Below are 19,662 nucleotides of genomic sequence, written 5' to 3'. Positions count from 1 at the left end.
GGGAACAGGAGGGGACATCGGGGGGATGTGGGGACATGGGGACATCGGGGGACGTGGGGACATTGGGGGACGTGGGGGGGGACGTGGGGACACGGGGAACGGGGGGAACATGGGGGCCATGGGGACATCGGGGACGTGGTGACATCGGAGGACGTGGGGACATCAGGGGATGTGGTGCCATTGGGGGACGTGGGGACATGGGGGGACATCGGGGACGTGGTGACATCGGGGGACATGGGGACATCGGGGGACGTGGGACATTGGGGGAACGGGGGGGACATCGGGGGACATGTGGGGACACGGGGGGACATCAGGGGACATGGGGGGACATGAGGGGATGTGGGGGCCATGGGGACATCGGGGATGTGGGGACACGGGGGGACATTGGGGGGACACGGGGGGACACGGGGCGGACATGGGGGGGACATGGGGACACACGGGGGGACATGGGGACACGGGGGGACACAGCCACACCACCACCACTTTTTTTTTTGGGGGGAAACCCCCTTTATTTGGGGCGCCGGTGTCATCGGGCTCCAGCGGCGGGGTCACTGCGCCTTCTGCGGGGGAGGGGACAGGGGACAGGGGAGGCTCGGGGACACTTGGGGACATGGGGGGGCCGGTACCCCGCGGGGACGGGGACGGGGACGGGGACGGGGACGGGGACGTTACCTTGGGCTCCTGGTCGAGGCCTGGGGCTGCGGGAGAGAAGGGGGGGTCAGGGGGCTGCCACCGTCGGGGACACGGGGACAAGGAGGGGGACACGGGGACATGGAGGGGGACACGGGGACAAGGAGGGGGACACGGGGACATGGGGGGGCTTGGGGACACGGGGACAAGGAGGGGGACATGGGGACAAGGAGGGGACACGGGGACATGGGGGGGCTTGGGGACACGGGGACAAGGAGGGGGACATGGGGACAAGGAGGGGACACGGGGACATGGGGGGGCTTGGGGACACGGGGACAAGGAGGGGGACATGGGGACAAGGAGGGGACACGGGGACATGGGGGGGCTTGGGGACACGGGGACAAGGAGGGGGACACGGGGACATGGAGGGGGACACGGGGACAAGGAGGGGGGACACGGGGACATGGGGGGGCTTGGGGACACGGGGACAAGGAGGGGGACATGGGGACAAGGAGGGGACACGGGGACATGGGGGGGCTTGGGGACACAGGGACAAGGAGGGGGACTTGGGGGGGCTTGGGGACGTGGGAAGGGACATGGGGACATGGGGGGGGCTTGGGGACATGGGGACAAGGAGGGGGACGTGGGGGGTCTTGGGGACAAGGAGGGGGACACGGGGACATGGAGGGGACATGGGGGGCTTGGGGACACGGGGACAAGGAGGGGACGTGGGGACAAGGAGGGGACGTGGGGACAGGGAAGGGGACATGGGGACAAGGAGGGGACGTGGGGACATGGGGGGGCCTTGGGGACAAGGAGGGGACACGGGGACAAGGAGAGGGACATGGGGACATGGGTGGGCTTGGGGACACAGGGACAAGGAGGGGACATGGGGACAAGGAGGGGACACAGGGACATGGGGGGGCTTGGGGACACGGGGACAAGGAGGGGGACATGGGGACAAGGAGGGGACACGGGGACATGGGGGGGCTTGGGGACACAGGGACAAGGAGGGGGACTTGGGGGGGCTTGGGGACGTGGGAAGGGACATGGGGACATGGGGGGGGCTTGGGGACACGGGGACAAGGAGGGGGACTTGGGGGGGCTTGGGGACATGGGGACAAGGAGGGGGACGTGGGGGGTCCTGGGGACAAGGAGGGGGACACGGGGACATGGAGGGGACACGGGGACATGGGGGGCTTGGGGACATGGGGACAGGGAAGGGGACATGGGGACAGGGAGGGGACATGGGGACAAGGAGGGGATGTGGGGACAAGGAGGGGACGTGGGGGGCCTTGGGGACAAGGAGGGGGACACGGGGACATGGAGGGGACACGGGGACATGGGGGGCTTGGGGACACAGGGACAGGGAAGGGGACATGGGGACAAGGAGGGGACACGGGGACAGGGAAGGGGACATGGGGACAAGGAGGGGACGTGGGGACAGGGAGGGGACGTGGGGACAGGGAGGGGACGTGGGGGGCCTTGGGGACAAGGAGGGGGACACGGGGACAGGGAAGGGGAGATGGGGACACGCAGGTGGGGGACACGGGGATAGAAGGGGGGACGTGGGGACACGGGAGGACACGGGGACAGGGGGACGCCTGGGGACGCCTGGGGACACCTGGGGACACTACTCACGGGGGGGGCGGAGCCAGCGCCAGAGCCCGCAGAGGACGAAGGCCACCAGGCAGAGCCCCACCGCGTCCCCCGCGCCCGGCCCCGCGGCACCTGGGGACAAGGGGACGCCTGAGCCACCGCGGCCACCGCCCGTGGTCCCGCCGGCCCTCGGTGTCCCCAACCCTGGGCCTGGTGGCCCTCGGTGTCCCCAGCTCCAAGCCTGGCACTCCTCGGTGTCCCCAACTCGGGGTCTGGTGGCCCTTAGACCTTCCCAACCATGGTCTTGGTGTCCCTTGGTGTCCCCAGCCATGGTCCTGGTGGCCCTTAGACCTTCCCAACCATGCTCTTGGTGTCCCTTGGTGTCCCCAAACCCAGTCCTGGCACCCCACGGTGTCCCCAACCATGCTCCTGATGTCCCTTGGTGTCCCCAACCATGGTCTTGGTGTCCCCAACCATGCTCCTGGTGGCCCTTAGACCTTCCCAACCATGGTCTTGGTGTCCCTTGGTGTCCCCAAACCCAGTCCTGGCACCCCACGGTGTCCCCAACCATGCTCCTGATGTCCCTTGGTGTCCCCAACCATGGTCTTGGTGTCCCCAACCATGCTCCTGGTGGCCCTTAGACCTTCCCAGCCATGGTCCCTGGTGTCCCTTGGTGTCCCCAAACCCAGTCCTGGCACCCCACGGTGTCCCCAACCATGCTCCTGATGTCCCTTGGTGTCCCCAACCATGGTCTTGGTGTCCCCAACCATGCTCCTGGTGGCCCTTAGACCTTCCCAACCATGGTCCCTGGTGTCCCTTGGTGTCCCCAACCATGGTCTTGTGTTCCTTGGTGTCCCCAACTCCAATCTTGGCCCCCTTGGTGTCCCCAACCATGGGCTTGGTGTCCCTTGGTGTCCCCAAACCCAGTCCTGGCACCCCACGGTGTCCCCAACCATGGTCTTGGTGTCCCTTGGTGTCCCCAACCACGGTCCTGCTGTCCCTTGGTGTCCCCAACCATGGTCTTGGTGTCCCCAAACCCAGTCCTAGCACCCTGCGGTGTCCCCAACCATGGGCCTGATGTCTCTTGGTGTCCCCAACTCCAATCCTTGCCCCCTCGGTGTCCCCAACCATGGCCTTGGTGTCCCTTGGTGTCCCCAAACCCAGTCCTGGCACCCCTTGGTGTCCCCAGCCATGGTCCTGATGTCCCTTGGTGTCCCCAACCATGGTCTTGGTGTCCCCAACCATGCTCCTGGTGGCCCTTAGACCTTCCCAACCATGGTCCCTGGTGTCCCTTGGTGTCCCCAACCATGGTCTTGTGTTCCTTGGTGTCCCCAACTCCAATCTTGGCCCCCTTGGTGTCCCCAACCATGGGCTTGGTGTCCCTTGGTGTCCCCAAACCCAGTCCTGGCACCCCACGGTGTCCCCAACCATGGTCTTGGTGTCCCTTGGTGTCCCCAACCACGGTCCTGCTGTCCCTTGGTGTCCCCAACCATGGTCTTGGTGTCCCCAAACCCAGTCCTAGCACCCTGTGGTGTCCCCAACCATGGGCCTGATGTCTCTTGGTGTCCCCAACTCCAATCCTTGCCCCCTCGGTGTCCCCAACCATGGCCTTGGTGTCCCTTGGTGTCCCCAAACCCAGTCCTGGCACCCCTTGGTGTCCCCAGCCATGGTCCTGATGTCCCTTGGTGTCCCCAACTATGGTCCTGATGTCCCTTGGTGTCCCCAACCATGGTCCTAGTGGCCCTTAGACCTTCCCAACCATGGTCCCTGGTGTCCCTTGGTGTCCCCAAACCCAGTCCTGGCACCTCACGGTGTCCCCAACCATGGTCCTGATGTCCCTTGGTGTCCCCAACCATGCTCCTGGTGGCCCTTAGACCTTCCCAACCATGGGCTTGGTGTCCCTTGGTGTCCCCAAAGCCAGTCCTAGCACCCTGCGGTGTCCCCAACCATGGGCCTGATGTCTCTTGGTGTCCCCAACTCCAATCCTTGCCCCCTCGGTGTCCCCAACCATGGTCTTGGTGTCCCCAAACCCGGTCCTGGCACCCTGCAGTGTCCCCAACCATGGGCCTGATGTCCCTTGGTGTCCCCAGCCATGGTCCTGGTGGCCCTTAGACCCTCCCAACCATGGTCTTGGTGTCCCTTGGTGTCCCCAACTCCAATCCTTGCCCCCTCGGTGTCCCCAACCATGGTCTTGGTGTCCCCAAACCCGGTCCTGGCACCCTGCAGTGTCCCCAACCATGCTCCTGATGTCCTTTGGTGTCCCCAACCATGGTCCTGGTGGCCCTTAGACCCTCCCAACCATGGTCTTGGTGTCCCTTGGTGTCCCCAACCATCGTCTTGGTGTCCCCAAACCCGGTCCTGGCACCCTGCAGTGTCCCCAACCATGCTCCTGATGTCCTTTGGTGTCCCCAACCATGTTCCTGGTGGCCCTCGGTGTCCCCAACCATGGTCCCTGCTGTCCCTCGGTGTCCCCACCTCCAATCCCGTCCCCCGCCCTCCGTCCCCACTCACCAGCCACCTCCAGCCGGAGGCGGACGCGCAGCGGGGCGGCCAGCGCGGCGTGGGTCACCACGCAGACGTAGACGTCCCCGTGGTGACGGGGACGGGCGGGGACCAGGCGAAGTCCGCCGCTGCGGCTGAAGGTGCCGTCGGAAGCTCGGCGGTGGCCCGAGGTCCAAGTCTCGGTCACGGCCTCCCCGAGGGGCAACTTCGTCCCCGAGTCGCCGGCCCGCCGCTGCCACCGCACCTCCACGTCCAGGGGGAAGTAGCCCGAGGTCTCGCACCGCAGCTCGGCCACCAGCCCCGGGGCCACCACCAGCGGGGCGGGGTGCAGCGTCACCCGGGGGGGCTCTGGGGGACAGGACGCCGGTCCGCATCCCGTATGGCCCGGGCCAATACGGCCCCCCCTATAGACCGGGCCCTATATGGGGACAGGCCCTATAGACCAGCCCCTCTGTGGGGATCGGAGCTGCCCTATAGCGCCCGGTCTCAGCCCACCGGGGTCCATATAGGATTACGGACCGGTCCAATATGATCTATATGGCCCCGTCCTATACATCTGAGCCCCAGTGGAGCCCTCCCAGCCCCCTCCTTTCCTCCCTATAGGCACTGGGGGGGGCTGCTGCCCAGTCCCACCCCCTCCAGGATCCATATAGGATTACGGACCGGTCCCATACGATCTATATGGCCCTGTCTGATATGTCTGAGGCCCAGTATAACCCTCCCAGCCAGGTCCTCCCCTATATACGGGCACTGGAGAATGCCAGGACCTGCTCTTACCCCACATATAGGATCCATATAGGATTATGGACCGGTCCCATACGATCTATACGGCCCCGTGCGCTACATCTGATCCCCACTATAGCCCTCCCAGCCCCGCCCTTTCCCCTATACGGGCACTGGGGGGTGCTGGCGCCCACTCCCAGCCCCTCCAGGATCCATATAGCATTACGGACCAGTCCCATACGATCTATACGGCCCCGTGCGATACATCTCACCCCCAATATAGCCCTCCCAGCCCCGCCCTTTCCCCTATACGAGCACTGGGGGGGTGCTGGCACCCGCTCCCACCCCCGCGGGGGCCATATAGGATTACGGACCGGTCCCATACGATCTATATGGCCCCGTGCGATACATCTCACCCCCAATATAGCCCTCCCAGCCCCGCCCTTTCCCCTATACGAGCACTGGGGGGGTGCTGGCACCCGCTCCCACCCCCGCGGGGGCCATATAGGATTATGGACCGGTCCCATACGATCTATAGGGCCCCATGCGCTACATCTGATCCCCACTATAGCCCTCCCAGCCCCGCCTTTTCCCCTATACGAGCACTGGGGGGTGCTGGCGCCCACTCCCAGCCCCTCCAGGATCCATATAGGATTACGGACCGGTCCAATACGATCTATATGGCCCCGTGCGATACATCTCACCCCCAATATAGCCCTCCCAGCCCCGCCCTTTCCCCTATACGAGCACTGGGGGGGTGCTGGCACCCGCTCCCACCCCCGCGGGGGCCATATAGGATTACGGACCGGTCCCATACGATCTATACGGCCCCGTGCGCTACATCTGATCCCCACTATAGCCCTCCCAGCCCCGCCCTTTCCCCTCTACGGGCACTGGGGGGTGCTGGCGCCCAGTCCCACCCCCGCGGGGGCCATATAGGATTACGGACCGGTCCCATACGATCTATATGGCCCCGTGCGATACATCTCACCCCCAATATAGCCCTCCCAGCCCCACCCTTTCCCCTATACGAGCACTGGGGGGTGCTGGCGCCCAGTCCCACCCCCGCAGGGGCCATATAGGATTACGGACCGGTCCCATACGATCTATACGGCCCCGTGCGCTACATCTGATCCCCACTATAGCCCTCCCAGCCCCGCCCTTTCCCCTCTACGGGCACTGGGGGGTGCTGGCGCCCAGTCCCACCCCCGCGGGGGCCATATAGGATTACGGACCGGTCCCATACGATCTATATGGCCCCGTGCGATACATCTCACCCCCAATATAGCCCTCCCAGCCCCACCCTTTCCCCTATACGAGCACTGGGGGGTGCTGGCGCCCAGTCCCACCCCCGCAGGGGCCATATAGGATTACGGACCGGTCCCATACGATCTATACGGCCCCGTGCGCTACATCTGATCCCCACTATAGCCCTCCCAGCCCCGCCCTTTCCCCTCTACGGGCACTGGGGGGTGCTGGCGCCCAGTCCCACCCCCGCGGGGGCCATATAGGATTACGGACCGGTCCCATACGATCTATATGGCCCCGTGCGATACATCTCACCCCCAATATAGCCCTCCCAGCCCTGCCCTTTCCCCTCTACGGGCACTGGGGGGTGCTGGCGCCCGCTCCCACCCCCGCGGGGGCCATATAGGACGCGGGAGCGGCCCCCCCCAGGCGCCGTACGGCCCCGGCGGGCGGCGGCACTGACCCAGGACGCGGACGCGCAGGAGCTGCTGGGCCTGGCCGTGGGGCAGGAAGACGGCGCAGACGTAGGCGCCCTGGTGGGCGACGGCCAGGGCCTCGAGGCGCAGCGTCACCTCCCGCACCCCCCCCTCCGCCGCCGTCCCCAGCAGCAGCCGGACGCCGGGGGCGGCCGCGGGGACGCGGGCGGTGGCCGAGTCGTAGGCGAGGAGGCGGCGGCCGGCGCCGCGGTGCTGGTGCCGCCATTCCAGGGCGAAGGGGCCGGGGGGGGCGGCGAAGGCGCAGTGCAGCTCCAGGGGGACCCCCAGGGAGCCCCCCAGCTCCGGGGTCAGGGTGAAGAGCGAGAGAGTGGCTGCGGGGAGACAGGGGGGGGGGGGACACGTGGGGACCGTAGGGGACGTGGGGACATGGGGATGTGGGGACATGGGGGACCGTAGGGGACATGGGGACCGTAGGGGACGTGGGGGTGAAGGGGACCGTAGGGGACGTGGGGACGTGGGGACCGTAGGGGACATGGGGACATGGGGACGTGGGGACCGTAGGGGACATGGGGACCGTAGGGGACGTGGGGGTGAAGGGGACGTGGGGACATGGGGACCGTAGGGGACGTGGGGACCGTAGGGGATGTGGGGACGTGGGGACCATAGGTGACGTGGGGACCGTAGGGGACGTGGGGACGTGGGGACCGTAGGGGACGTGGGGACATGGGGACATGGGGACGTGGGGACCGTAGGGGACATGGGGACCGTAGGGGACGTGGGGGTGAAGGGGACCGTAGGGGACGTGGGGACGTGGGGACCGTAGGGGACATGGGGACCGTAGGGGACGTGGGGACGTGGGGACCGTAGGGGACATGGGGACATGGGGACGTGGGGACCGTAGGGGACATGGGGACCGTAGGGGACGTGGGGGTGAAGGGGACGTGGGGACATGGGGACCGTAGGGGACGTGGGGACCGTAGGGGATGTGGGGACGTGGGGACCATAGGTGACGTGGGGACCGTAGGGGACGTGGGGACGTGGGGACCGTAGGGGACGTGGGGACATGGGGACATGGGGACGTGGGGACCGTAGGGGACATGGGGACCGTAGGGGACGTGGGGACGTGGGGACCGTAGGGGACATGGGGACCGTAGGGGACGTGGGGACGTGGGGACCGTAGGGGACATGGGGACATGGGGACGTGGGGACCGTAGGGGACATGGGGACCGTAGGGGACGTGGGGGTGAAGGGGACGTGGGGACATGGGGACCGTAGGGGACGTGGGGACCGTAGGGGACGTGGGGACGTGGGGACCGTAGGTGACATGGGGACCGTAGGGGACGTGGGGACGTGGGGACCGTAGGGGACGTGGGGACCATAGCGGACGTGGGGGTGAAGGGGACCGTAGGGGACGTGGGGACATGGGGACATGGGGACCGTAGGGGACATGGGGACATGGGGACGTGGGGACCGTAGGGGATGTGGGGACATGGGGACCGCAGGGGACGTGGGCGTGAAGGGGACCGTAGGGGACGTGGGGACCGCAGGGGACATGGGGACCGTAGGGGACGTGGGGACCACAGGGGACCATAGGGGACGTGGGGACACGGGGGGACCCAAAGGGACGCGGGGGGACCCAAAGGGACGCGGGGCCACGTGGGGACCGCGGGGGACGCGGGGCCACAGCGACACGAGGGGACCCCGAGGGGCCACGGGTGCCGGGGCCCCGCGGGGCCCCCCCTTACCGGTGACGGCGGTGGGGGTGGGGGTGGGGGTGGCAGGGCGGGGCTGTCCCCGCAGCAGCGCGGTGACGCCGTAGCCGGGGGTCCCCAGGGCCGCCACCCACCAGGGGCCCCCCAGGCCGGGGGGGCTGCGGCCGGCGGGGGCCAGGGCGGGCGCCCAGGGCGGGGGGGCGAGAACCGGCGCCGTGGGGCTCAGCTCGCAGCTGGGGGGCGTCCAGGGGGGACCCCACGCCTTGGCCAGGGCACCCCAGGGGTCTGCGGGGACGGGAGGGCGCTGAGCCCCACACGTGGGGGGCAGGAGGGTGCTGAGCCCCACCCACGTGTGGGGCAGGAGGGTGCTGACCCCCATGTGTGGGGCAGGAGGGTGCTGAGCCCCACCCACGTGTGGGGCAGGAGGGTGCTGACCCCCATGTGTGGGGCAGGAGGGTGCTGACCCCCACCCGTGTGTGGGGCAGGAGGGTGCTGATCCCCATGTGTGGGGCAGGAGGGTGCTGACCCCCACCCGTGTGTGGGGCAGGAGGGTGCTGACCCCCATGTGTGGGGCAGGAGGGTGCTGAGCCCCCACCCATGGGGCAGGGCTGGGTGCTGACCCTCACATGTGGGGCAGGAGGGTGCTGACCCCCACCCGCGTGTGGGGCTGGGTGCTGAGCCCCCCACGTGTGGGGCAGGAGGGTGCTGACCCCCATGTGTGGGGCAGGGGAGGGGTGACAGGGACCCCAGGGGGTGACAATGCCCTTGGGGACACTTTGGGGGTGACGGGGACCGCGGGGGGGACGGGGGGACGGGGGGGTCGTGACGTACCGGTGACGTCGAAGGTCACATCCGGGTCCAGGTCCTGGGGGGTGTCGGGGGTTGGGGGGGGCTCGGGGCCCCCCCGCAGCCGCAGGAGGGCGGGGCGCGAGCTCAGGGCCCCCCCCAGCGCCCCGCCCCCCCCCGCCCCCAGCAGGGTGCAGGGCAGGGGGGGGAGGAGCGGGGGGGGCCCCTCATCCGCCGCCCCTCCCCCCAGCATGCAGAGCCCTGCGGGACCAACCGGTATCAGAAGGGGGGGGGGGCAACGGGCAGGGGGGGGGGGGGGGCCCCCCAAGGAGGGTCCCAGGGGGGGGGGCCCAGGGGGTCCCGGTGGGGAGGGGTCCCGGGGGGGGGGCAAAGGGGGGGGTTCCCGGGGGGGGGGGGGAGGGGGTGTCCCGGGGGCGATTCCGGTGTTGGGGGGGCCCGGGGGATCCGGACTTGGGGGTCCCGGGTCGGGGGGGGGGGGGGTCCCGGGGTTGGGGGTCCGGGGGGTCCCGGGGCCCCCCCGCCCTCACCCGCCAGCAGCAGCCCCAGCGCCGCCATCGCCCGCCGCCCCTTTCGCTTTCGCTTTCGCTTCCCGGCCACGCCCCCCGCCACGCCCCCCTCGCTCCACGCCACGCCCCCTTCACCCCGCCCTCTCCCAGGACGCTTCGTCCCCCATGTCCCTTCGCCCCGCCCCCGCCCCTTCGCCCCGCCCCCCCGGATACTTCATCCCGCCCCCCACCCCCCCCGGCCTCTTCGCCCCGCCCTCGCCCCTTCGCCCCGCCCCCAGACTCCACGTCCCGCCCCCCGGTTCCTTCGCCCCGCCCCCAGGACGCTTCACCCCGCCCCCAGACCCCACATCCCGCCCCACCGGCCCCTTTGCCCCGCCCCCAGACCCCATGTCCCGCCCCCCTAGCCCCTTAGCCCCGCCCCCAGGATGCTTCACCCCGCCCCCAGACTCCACGTCCCGCCCCCCGGTCCCTTTGCCCCGCCCCTGCCCCTTCGCCCCGCCCCTGGCCCCTTTACCCCGCCCCCCCGGCCCCTTCGCCCCGCCCCCAGGATGCCTTATCCCGCCCCCCCGACCCTTTGCCCCGCCCCCAGGACGTTTCACCCCGCCCCCCCGGCCCCTTCGCCCCGCCCCCAAGCAGCCCGAGCCGCCCGGCCCAGTCAATCATTTATCGACGTTAAAAAAAGCCACGAATCGACTCCAATTACAAAAGGGGGGAGGGGCCACGCGGACACCGCCCCCCCCCCCCTCCCCCCCCCCCAGCCCTGACCCGGGTGGGGGCACCCACGGACCCCGGTGTCCGGGGTGGGGGGGTGGGGGGGGACGGGGACACCCAGGGGGTCTTGGGGGGGGGGGGGGCGGGGGCACCCATGGGCCCAGGTGGCCCCAGGCCGGTCGTACCATGGGGGGACGGGGACGGGGGGGGGGGGACGGGGGGGGGGGACGGGGGGTGACGGGGGGGGGACAGGGACGGGGGGGACGGGGACAGCTCCCAGCTCAGCACCGGTCGTTCACACACACACACCAACACCGACACGGGGGGGGCACCCCAGGGTGGGGGGGGTGGGGGTGACAACAGAGGGACCCGGGGGTGTCCTGGGGGGAGGGGGGGGACACACACACGGGGACACCAGGGCACGAGTGGGTGTAGGGGTCCCAGGGGGTCCTGGGGGGCGGGGGGGGACGACCCAGGGACCTCGGTGGCCGGGTGGGACGGGACCCGGGTGTCCCGATGTGACGGCACCCAAACATCTGGGCAGGATGGGACCTGGGTGCCCAGATGTGGTGGGACCTGGGTGTCCAGATGTGACGGCACCCAAACATCTGGGCGGGATGGGACCCGGGTGTCCAGGAGAAGACGACCCAGGTGTCCAGGTGGGATGGGACCTGGGTGCCCAGATGTGGTGGGACCCAGATGTCCAGGTGGGATGGGACCCCAACATCTGGGCAGGATGGGACCCGGGTGTCCAGGAGAAGACAACCCAGGTGTCCAGGTGGGATGGGACCTGGGTGTCCAGATGTGGTGGGACCTGGGTGTCCAGATGTGATGGCACACAAACATCTGGGCAGGATGGGACCCAAGTGTCCAGGCGGGACGGGACCTGGGTGCCCAGATGTGGTGGGACCTGGGTGTCCAGGTGGGATGGGACCCCAACATCTGGGCAGGATGGGACCCGGGTGTCCAGGAGAAGACGACCCAGGTGTCCAGGCGGGACGGGACCTGGGTGCCTAGATGTGGTGGGACCCAGGTGTCCAGATGTGGTGGGACCTGGGTGTCCAGATGTGAAGGCACCCAAGCATCTGGGCGGGATGGGACCTGGGTGCCCAGATGTGATGGGCCTGAGGTGTCCAGATGTGACAGCACCCAAACATCTGGGCAGGATGGGACCCAAGTGTCCAGGTGGGATGGGACCTGGGTGCCCAGATGTGGTGGGACCCAGATGTCCAGGTGGGACCCAGATGTCCAGGTGGGACGGGACCCCAACATCTGGGCAGGATGGGACCTGGCTGTCCAGGAGGACAAGACCCGGGTGTCCAGGTGGGATGGGACCCAGGTGTCCAGATGTGAAGGCACCCAAACATCTGGGTGGGATGGGACCCAGGTGTCCAGCAGGAGAAGACCCAAGTGTCCAGGTGGGATGGGACCAGATGTGATGGGCCCCAGGTGTCCAGATGTGGTGGGACCCAAACATCTGGGTGGGATGTTTGGGACACCTCCAGGTGTCCAGGAGGAGAGGACCCAAGTGTCCAGGCGGGATGGGACCCAGGTGTCCAGATGTGGTGGGACTCAGTTGTCCAGGTGGGATGGGACCCACACATCTAGGTGGGATGGGACCCAAACATGATGGGACCTGGGTGTCCAGGCATGATAGGACAGGACCCACACATCCAGGTGGGATGGGACCCACACATCCAGGTGGGATGGGACCCAAACATCTGGGCAGGATGGGACCCAAGCATGATGGGACCTGGGTGTCCAGGCATGATAGGACAGGACCCACACATCCAGGTGGGATGGGACCCGGGTGTCCAGACGTGATGGGACCCACACATCCAGGCGTGATGGGACCCACACATCCAGGTAGGATGGGACCCACACATCCAGGTGGGATGGGACCCGGGTGTCCAGACGTGATGGGACCCACGCATCCGAGCACGACGCGACCCACTCACCCAAGCGTGCCCTCTCCCCCAAACCCCTCCCCCACCTCACCCCCCTTCCCTTCCCCACCTCACATCTTCCCCCCGGCGAACCCCATCTCCCCCCGAGGAGAACCTCCGGCGGGGGCTTCCCGCAACGTCCCCCAGTCCCCTTCTCCTCCCCCCAACCCTTGCTCCTTCTTGGAGACGCCGGGAAGACCGGGAGGGACGGGTAAGACCCCGGCCAAGCGATGACGTCGTTCGCAATGACCTTTGTGGCGCATGAAGCTGTCGCGCCACATGAATTTCTTGGCGCAGACGTCGCACTGGTAGGGCTTGAGGCCGGTGTGGGTCTTCATGTGCTCGGTGAGGTGGTGCTTCATCTTGAACTTCTTGTTGCAGACGGGACAGTCGAAGGGCCGGAGGTTGAGGTGCATGTTGACGTGACGGTCCCTCATGCTCTTGTGGGAGAAGGCTTTGCCGCAATGACACATGAAGATCTTGTTGCCGTCGGCCGCCGCCGCCGTCAGTTGGACGGCGCCGTGTTCCACCGGAGTTTGCGGTGGGAAGACCAAGATCTGGTTGCCTTGCATGTCCATGGGGAGGAGGGAACGAGGCGGGAAAGAACCGGGACCGCCGGCGTCTTCCAAGGTTTCGTAGGGCGAGGGGAAATCCTCGGAGGACTCGCAGAAGTTCACCTGCTCCTCCAGCTTGGGGGCGGTGGGACGGGGGGCGGCGGCGGCGGCGGCGGCGCGGGGGGGTCCCTCGGTCCCCCGGGCGGGTCCTTCCACCGGGTCCTCGTCCTCCTCGCAGGTGAGGACCAGGTCCTCCTGCAACCACTCCTGCTTGACGTAGACCCATTGCTTTTGAGGGACGATGCTGGGTTGGACGTAGAGGGGACGGCGGCCGCCTTCCCCGTCCTCGCTGCCCTCCTCCGCCTCCAGCAGGTCCCCGGTTCCTCCCTTCCCCACCTCCTCGGGGACCCCCCGCGGGGGGTACTTGGGGGGCTCGGGCCCCTCGGCCGCGTCGCGGGGGCTGAAGTAGTTGCTGCTGCTGGGGGACTGGTTGTCGCTGGTGCGACTGGAGTGGGCGCGTAAGGAGGAGGAGGAAGAGGAGGAGGAGGAAGAGGAAGAGGAAGGTCCCGGCGGCCCCGGGGCGGCCCGACCTTCCTTGAGGAGCTCGGTACACTTGTCCACGATGTGCCACATCTGGAGGACGCTCCCCACCGTCAAGAAGTTGACGATTTCCTCGGGCGCCATGGAGAGGCGACCGGTGTAGGCCGAACCCAAGACGGTTTCGAAGGCGCCGGGGTCCATGACGCTGGGGAGGACGATGGAGGTCATGTTCTTCAGCAGGACCTGGTCGTGGAAGTAGGGGGAGGAAGCGGCCAAGACGGCGCGGTGGGCGCGGAAAACCCGGCCCTGCACGTGGATGGAGATGTCGCAGAGCTTCCCCTCCACCCGCTGTTGGTTGAGGTTGGCCAACAAGGCGCTGGTGATCTCCGGGAAGTCAACGTGGACCAGGCCGCCGCCGCCGCCGCCGCCGCCGCACGAGGCCTCCATGGCGCTGCCCCGGCGGCGACGCTCCTGGGGGCGGGGGTGGGGTGGTGGGGGTGGTGGTTAGAGAGGGGGGACCCCGCCCGCCCCCGACGCTGTCCCCGAATCCCCTCGACTCTGCCCCAAAGTGTCACCGAAACCCTTAAATCTGCCCTAAGGTGCCACCAAAATCCTTAAATCTGCCCCAAAGTGTCACCAAAACCCTTAAATCTGCCCCAAAGTGTCACCAAAATTCTTAAATCTGCCCCAAAGTGTCACCAAAACCCTTAACTCTGCCCCAGTGTCACCAAAATTCTTAAATCTGCCCCAAAGTGCCACCAAAATTTTAAATCTGCCCCAAAGTGTCACCAAAATTCTTAAATCTGCCCCAAAGTGCCACCAAAATTCTTAACTCTGCCCCAAAGTGCCACCAAAATTCTTAAATGTGCCCCAAAGTGCCACCAAAACCCTTAAAATGTCCCTCAAAGTGCCACCAAAACCCCGCAGTTCTGCCCCAAAGTGTCACCAAATCCCTTAACTCTGCCCCAAAATGTCGCCAAAATCCTTAAAATCTGCCCCAAAGTGTCGCCAAAATTCTATAAATGTGCCCCAAAGTGTCCCCAAATCCCTTAACTCTGCCCCAGTGTCACCAAAACCCTTAAAATGTCCCTCAAAGTGTCACCAAAACCTCGCAGTTCTCCCCCAAAGTGTCACCAAAACCCTTAAAATGTGCCCCAAAGTGTCACCAAATCCCTTAAGTCTGCCCCAAAGTGCCACCAAAATCCTTAAAATCTGCCCCAGTGTCACCAAAACCCTTAAAATGTCCCTCAAAGGGTCACCAAACCCCGCAGTTCTGCCCCAAAGTGTCACCAAAATTCTTAAGTCTGCCCCAAAGTGCCACCAAATCCCTTAAATGTGCCCCGAAGTGCCACCAAAATTCTATAAATGTGCCCCAAAGTGCCACCAAAATTCTATAAATGTGCCCCAAAGTGTCCCCAAATCCCTTAACTCTGCCCCAGTGTCACCAAAACCCTTAAATGTGCCCCAAAATGTCACCAAATCCCTGCAGTTCTGCCCCAAAGTGCCACCAAAATTCTTAAATCTGCCCCAAAGTGCCACCAAAACCCTTAAAATCTGCCCCAAAGTGCCACCAAAATTATTAAAATATGCCCCAAAGTGTCACCAAAACCCTTAAATGTGCCTCAAAGTGCCACCAAAACCCCGCAGTTCTGCCCCAAAGTGTCACCAAAACCCTTAAAATGTGCCCCAAAGTGTCACCAAATCCCTTAAGTCTGCCCCAAAGTGCCACCAAAATCCTTAAAATCTGCCCCAGTGTCACCAAAACCCTTAAAATGTCCCTCAAAGGGTCACCAAACCCCGCAGTTCTGCCCCAAAGTGTCACCAAAATTCTTAAGTCTGCCCCAAAGTGCCACCAAAATCCTTAAAATCTGCCCCAAAGTGCCACCAAAATTATTAAAATGTGCCCCAAAGTGTCACCAAAATGCTTAAATCTGCCCCAAAGTGCCACCAAAACCCTTAAAATCTGCCCCAAAGTGTCACCAAAATTCTATAAATGTGCCCCAAAGTGCCACCAAAACCCTTAACTCCGCCCCAAAGCGTCCCCGAGCCCCTCCCCCGTCCCCCCGTCCCCAGCGCTGTCCCCAGTGTCCCCATTCCCCGCCCCGCCCCCAAACCGGCCCCGCCCCCGTGACCCCGCCCCTGTCTCGGCTCAGCTCCTCCCCCCCGGTGGCCACGCCCCCAGCCCCTATACGGCCCCTACACTCCCTATAGCCCCAGCCCTACACACCCCGGCCCCATATGCCCCCGCACGCCCCAGCCCCCATCGCCCCACGCTTACCCTATAGCCCCCGCCCCTATAGAGCCCATACATCCCCTATAGCCCCCCTATAGAGCCCATACACCCCCTATAGCCCCGCCCCTATAGAGCCCATACATCCCCTATAGCCCCCCTATAGAGCCCATACATCCCCTATAGCCCCCGCCCCTATACAGCCCATACACCCCCTATAGCCCCCGCCCCTATAGAGCCCATACACCCCCTATAGCCCCCCTATAGAGCCCATACACCCCCGATAGCCCCCGCCCCTATAGAGCCCATACACCCCCTATAGCCCCCGCCCCTATAGAGCCCATACATCCCCTATAGCCCCTGCCCCTATAGAGCCCATACATCCGTATAGCCCCCCTATAGAGCCCATACACCCCCTATAGCCCCCGCCCCTATAGAGCCCATACATCCCATATAGCCCCCCTATAGAGCCCATACACCCCCTATAGCCCCCGCCCCTATAGAGCCCATACACCCCCTGTAACCCCAGCCCCTATAGAGCCCATACATCCCCTATAACCCCCACCCCTATACGCCCCACACTTACCCTATAACCCCCCCCTTATACAGCCCATACATCCCCTATAACCCCAGCCCCTATAAGCCCCACACTTACCCTATAACCCTAGCCCCTATACAGCCCATACATCCCCTATAGCCCCAGCCAGCTCCCCTCAACAGCACCAGCCCCTATACAGCCCATACAGGCTCCCCACCCCTATACCCCACGGCCCCTATAGCCCCGGCCCTTATCCACCCTGCACACTCCCCCAGCCCCTATATGACCCTACAGCCCCATATAGCCCCAGCCCCTATACATTCCCCACACCTCTATAGCTCCAGCCCCTATATACCCCCCCTATAGCCCCAGGCCTTATATGCCCCCACACACACCCTATAGGCCCACATAGCCCCAACCCCTATGGCCCCAAACACCCCCTATAGCCCCATCCTCTATACGCACCATGGCCTCAGCCCCTATTCACCCCTATAGCCCCCCTCCCTATACACCCTACACCTCCTATATCCCCAGCCCCTATACACCCCAGGCACCCCCGTGGCCCCAGCCCCTACACCTCCTATAGCCCCAAACTCTATACATGCCTATATCTCTAGTCCCTATACGGCCCAGGCACCCCATAGACCCACCCCCTATACACCCCACACCCCCTATAGTCCCAACCCCTATACAACGCTATAGCCCCAGTCCCTATAGCCCCCACCCCCGTATACCCAACCCCTATAGCTTCTGTAGTCCTGGCCCCAATACACCCCCCTAGCCCCAACCCCTATAGCCATGGCCCCTATACATTTCTATATGGCCTCCACACCCCTACAGGTCCCTATACCCCCCACCCCTGTACCCCCCCTATAGCCCCTATACCCCCCGTCCCTGTAGTCCCAGCCCCTATAGACTCACACACCCACACACCCCCAGCCCCTACACACCCCCCACAGCCCCTATAGCCCCTATACCCCCAGCACCTATACACCCCTGATAGTGCCAGATCCTATAGCCTCAGCCCCCGTAGAGTCCCCTATATCCCCACTCCCTATAGGCCAGGCCCCTACACACACCCCTATAGCCCCAATCCCTATACACTCCCATACACATCCCCTATACCCCCATGCTCGTATACCCCCGCCCTTACACTCCTCCTATGGCCCTTATACCCCTGGCCCCTATACACCCCCCTACACCCCCAGCCCGTATAGACTCCCCTACACACCCCCCTATAGCCCCGATACCTACAGCTCCTGCCCCTATAGGTTCCCCTATACCACCACACCTCTGTACCCCCGGCCCCCATACCCTCCCCTTATAGCCCCTATACCCCAATCCCTATAGCTCCTGCCCCTACACACCCCCCTATACCGTGATCCCTATACCCCGCCCCACACCCCCCACCTCCTGCCCCCTATACCCCCGCACCCTATAGCCCCTATACCCCGACCCCTATAGCTCCCGCCCCACACACCCCCTGTAGCGCCAGCCCCTACAGGCCCTATACCCCCAGCCCCTACACCCCCCATAGTCCCTATACCCCAACCCCTATAGCTCCCGCCCCTACACACCCCCCTATACCCCCACCCCCTCTACTCTCATCCCTACACCCCCACCCCTATATGCTCACCCCCTATACTCCGATCCCTATACCCCCACCCCTATAGACCCTATGCCCTCAGCCCCCTATAACGTCAACCCCCTATACCCCCACCCCTACAGCCCCTATACCCTCATCCCTATAGCCCCTATACCCCAATCCCTATGCCCCCACCCTTATAGCCCCTATACCCCCACTCCTATAGCCCCTATACCTCCACCCCTATAGCTCCTATACCCCAATCCCTATACCTTCACCCCCTATACCTCCACTCCTACGGCCCCTATACCCCCACCCCTATAGCCCCTACCCTCGATCCCCATAGCTCCTGCCCCTACACCCCCCTCCCTATAGCTCCTATACCCCGATCCCTATACCCTCACCCCCTATAGCCCCTATACCCCCGACCCTATAGCCCCTATACCCCGATCCCTATACCCTCACCCCCTATACCCCCGCCCCTATAGCCCCTATACCCCGATCCCTATATCCTCACCCCCTATACCCTCACCCCCTATACCCCCGCCCCTATAGCCCCTATACCCTCACCCCCTATACCCTCACCCCCCTATACCCCCGCCCCTATACCCCGATCCCTATACCCTCACCCCCTATAGCCCCTATACCCTCACCCCCTATACCCCCGCCCCTATAGCCCCTATACCCCGATCCCTATATCCTCACCCCCTATAGCCCCTATACCCTCACCCCCTATACCCCCGCCCCTATAGCCCCTATAGCCCCTATACCCCGATCCCTATACCCTCACCCCCCTATACCCCCGCCCCTATAGCCCGATCCCTATACCCTCACCCCCTATAGCCCCTATACCCTCACCCCCTATAGCCCCTATACCCCGATTCCTATACCCTCACCCCCTATAGCCCCTATACGCTCACCCCCCTATACCCCCGCCCCTACAGCCCCTTCCCCCGATCCCCACAGCTCCTGCCCCTACACCCCCCTCCCTACACCCCCGGCCCCTCCAGGCTCCCCCCCCCCCGGCCCCTATAGCCTCCCCTATAGCCTCCCCTATACCCCCACCCCCTATAGCCCCCCCCGCCCCGGTACCCCCGTCGCGGGCGGCCCCGCCCCCGCCCCGCCCCCCCGCTCACCCGCGCGCTGGGGCTCAGGGCGCCGCCGCCGCCGCCATCTTGGCGCTCCCCCACCGCCCCCCCCCCGCGCGGCCCCGCCCCGCCCCCGCCTTAAAGGGGCCGCGGCCCCCCCCGGCCCCCCCCTCGCCCCACGCCCGCCGCCGCGGCCCCTTTAAACCCGCCCGGCCACGCCCCCCCCGCCGCGTCACCGCCGCCCCGGGGAGGGAGGGAAGGGGGAGCGGGCGGTGCCGCGCAGGCGCTCTGGAGGCCGCCGCGCTC

General features: G+C 65.8%; 2 protein-coding genes and 1 long non-coding RNA gene across 5 annotated transcripts; 1 reads left to right on the top strand and 2 right to left on the bottom strand.

The window, feature by feature from the left end:
• Nucleotides 1–489: 489 nt before the first annotated feature.
• TAPBP (TAP binding protein) lies at nt 490–10,244 on the bottom strand. Its single transcript, XM_075489591.1, has 8 exons — nt 10,186–10,244; nt 9,683–9,898; nt 8,885–9,136; nt 7,166–7,531; nt 4,741–5,079; nt 2,272–2,361; nt 673–698; nt 490–560 (listed from the first exon to the last, which is right to left on the bottom strand). The coding sequence occupies exons 1-8, from the start codon at nt 10,211–10,213 to the stop codon at nt 549–551; spliced, it is 1,329 nt and encodes a 442-aa protein (XP_075345706.1). The 5' UTR covers nt 10,214–10,244; the 3' UTR covers nt 490–548.
• A 1,241-nt stretch (nt 10,245–11,485) lies between these two features.
• LOC142403355 (uncharacterized) lies at nt 11,486–12,801 on the top strand. 3 transcript variants are annotated; one of them, XR_012773646.1, is made up of 6 exons: nt 11,486–11,582; nt 11,654–11,837; nt 11,917–12,004; nt 12,215–12,262; nt 12,381–12,483; nt 12,670–12,801. It is a non-coding gene; the product is annotated as an uncharacterized LOC142403355 (long non-coding RNA). The 3 variants fall into 3 exon arrangements; XR_012773647.1 differs by having other exon boundaries at nt 11,917–12,060; nt 12,176–12,262; XR_012773648.1 differs by lacking the exon at nt 12,670–12,801 and adding an exon at nt 12,577–12,617 and having other exon boundaries at nt 12,381–12,459.
• ZBTB22 (zinc finger and BTB domain containing 22) lies at nt 12,717–19,534 on the bottom strand. Its single transcript, XM_075489590.1, has 2 exons — nt 19,405–19,534; nt 12,717–14,386 (listed from the first exon to the last, which is right to left on the bottom strand). The coding sequence occupies exon 2, from the start codon at nt 14,360–14,362 to the stop codon at nt 12,893–12,895; it is 1,470 nt and encodes a 489-aa protein (XP_075345705.1). The 5' UTR covers nt 14,363–14,386; nt 19,405–19,534; the 3' UTR covers nt 12,717–12,892.
• Between the last annotated feature and the right edge of the window lie 128 nt (nt 19,535–19,662).

Source organism: Mycteria americana, unplaced genomic scaffold, assembly GCF_035582795.1.
Source record: "Mycteria americana isolate JAX WOST 10 ecotype Jacksonville Zoo and Gardens unplaced genomic scaffold, USCA_MyAme_1.0 Scaffold_209, whole genome shotgun sequence".
Classification (NCBI taxonomy): Eukaryota; Metazoa; Chordata; class Aves; order Ciconiiformes; family Ciconiidae; genus Mycteria; species Mycteria americana.
This window is presented reverse-complemented; position numbering and strand designations above follow the sequence as displayed.

Bases quoted from the DNA above. Each gene is read 5' to 3' on its own strand.
- ZBTB22 (XM_075489590.1), bottom strand. From the start codon at position 14,362: ATGGAGGCCTCGTGCGGCGGCGGCGGCGGCGGCGGCGGCCTGGTCCAC.
- TAPBP (XM_075489591.1), bottom strand. From the start codon at position 10,213: ATGGCGGCGCTGGGGCTGCTGCTGGCGG. The intron at 9,899-10,185 runs GTGAGGGCGGGG...TTGGTCCCGCAG, and splicing joins GCTGGGGCTGCTGCTGGCGG to GGCTCTGCATGCTGGGGGGA. The intron at 9,137-9,682 runs GTACGTCACGAC...CCGTCCCCGCAG, and splicing joins TGTGACCTTCGACGTCACCG to ACCCCTGGGGTGCCCTGGCC.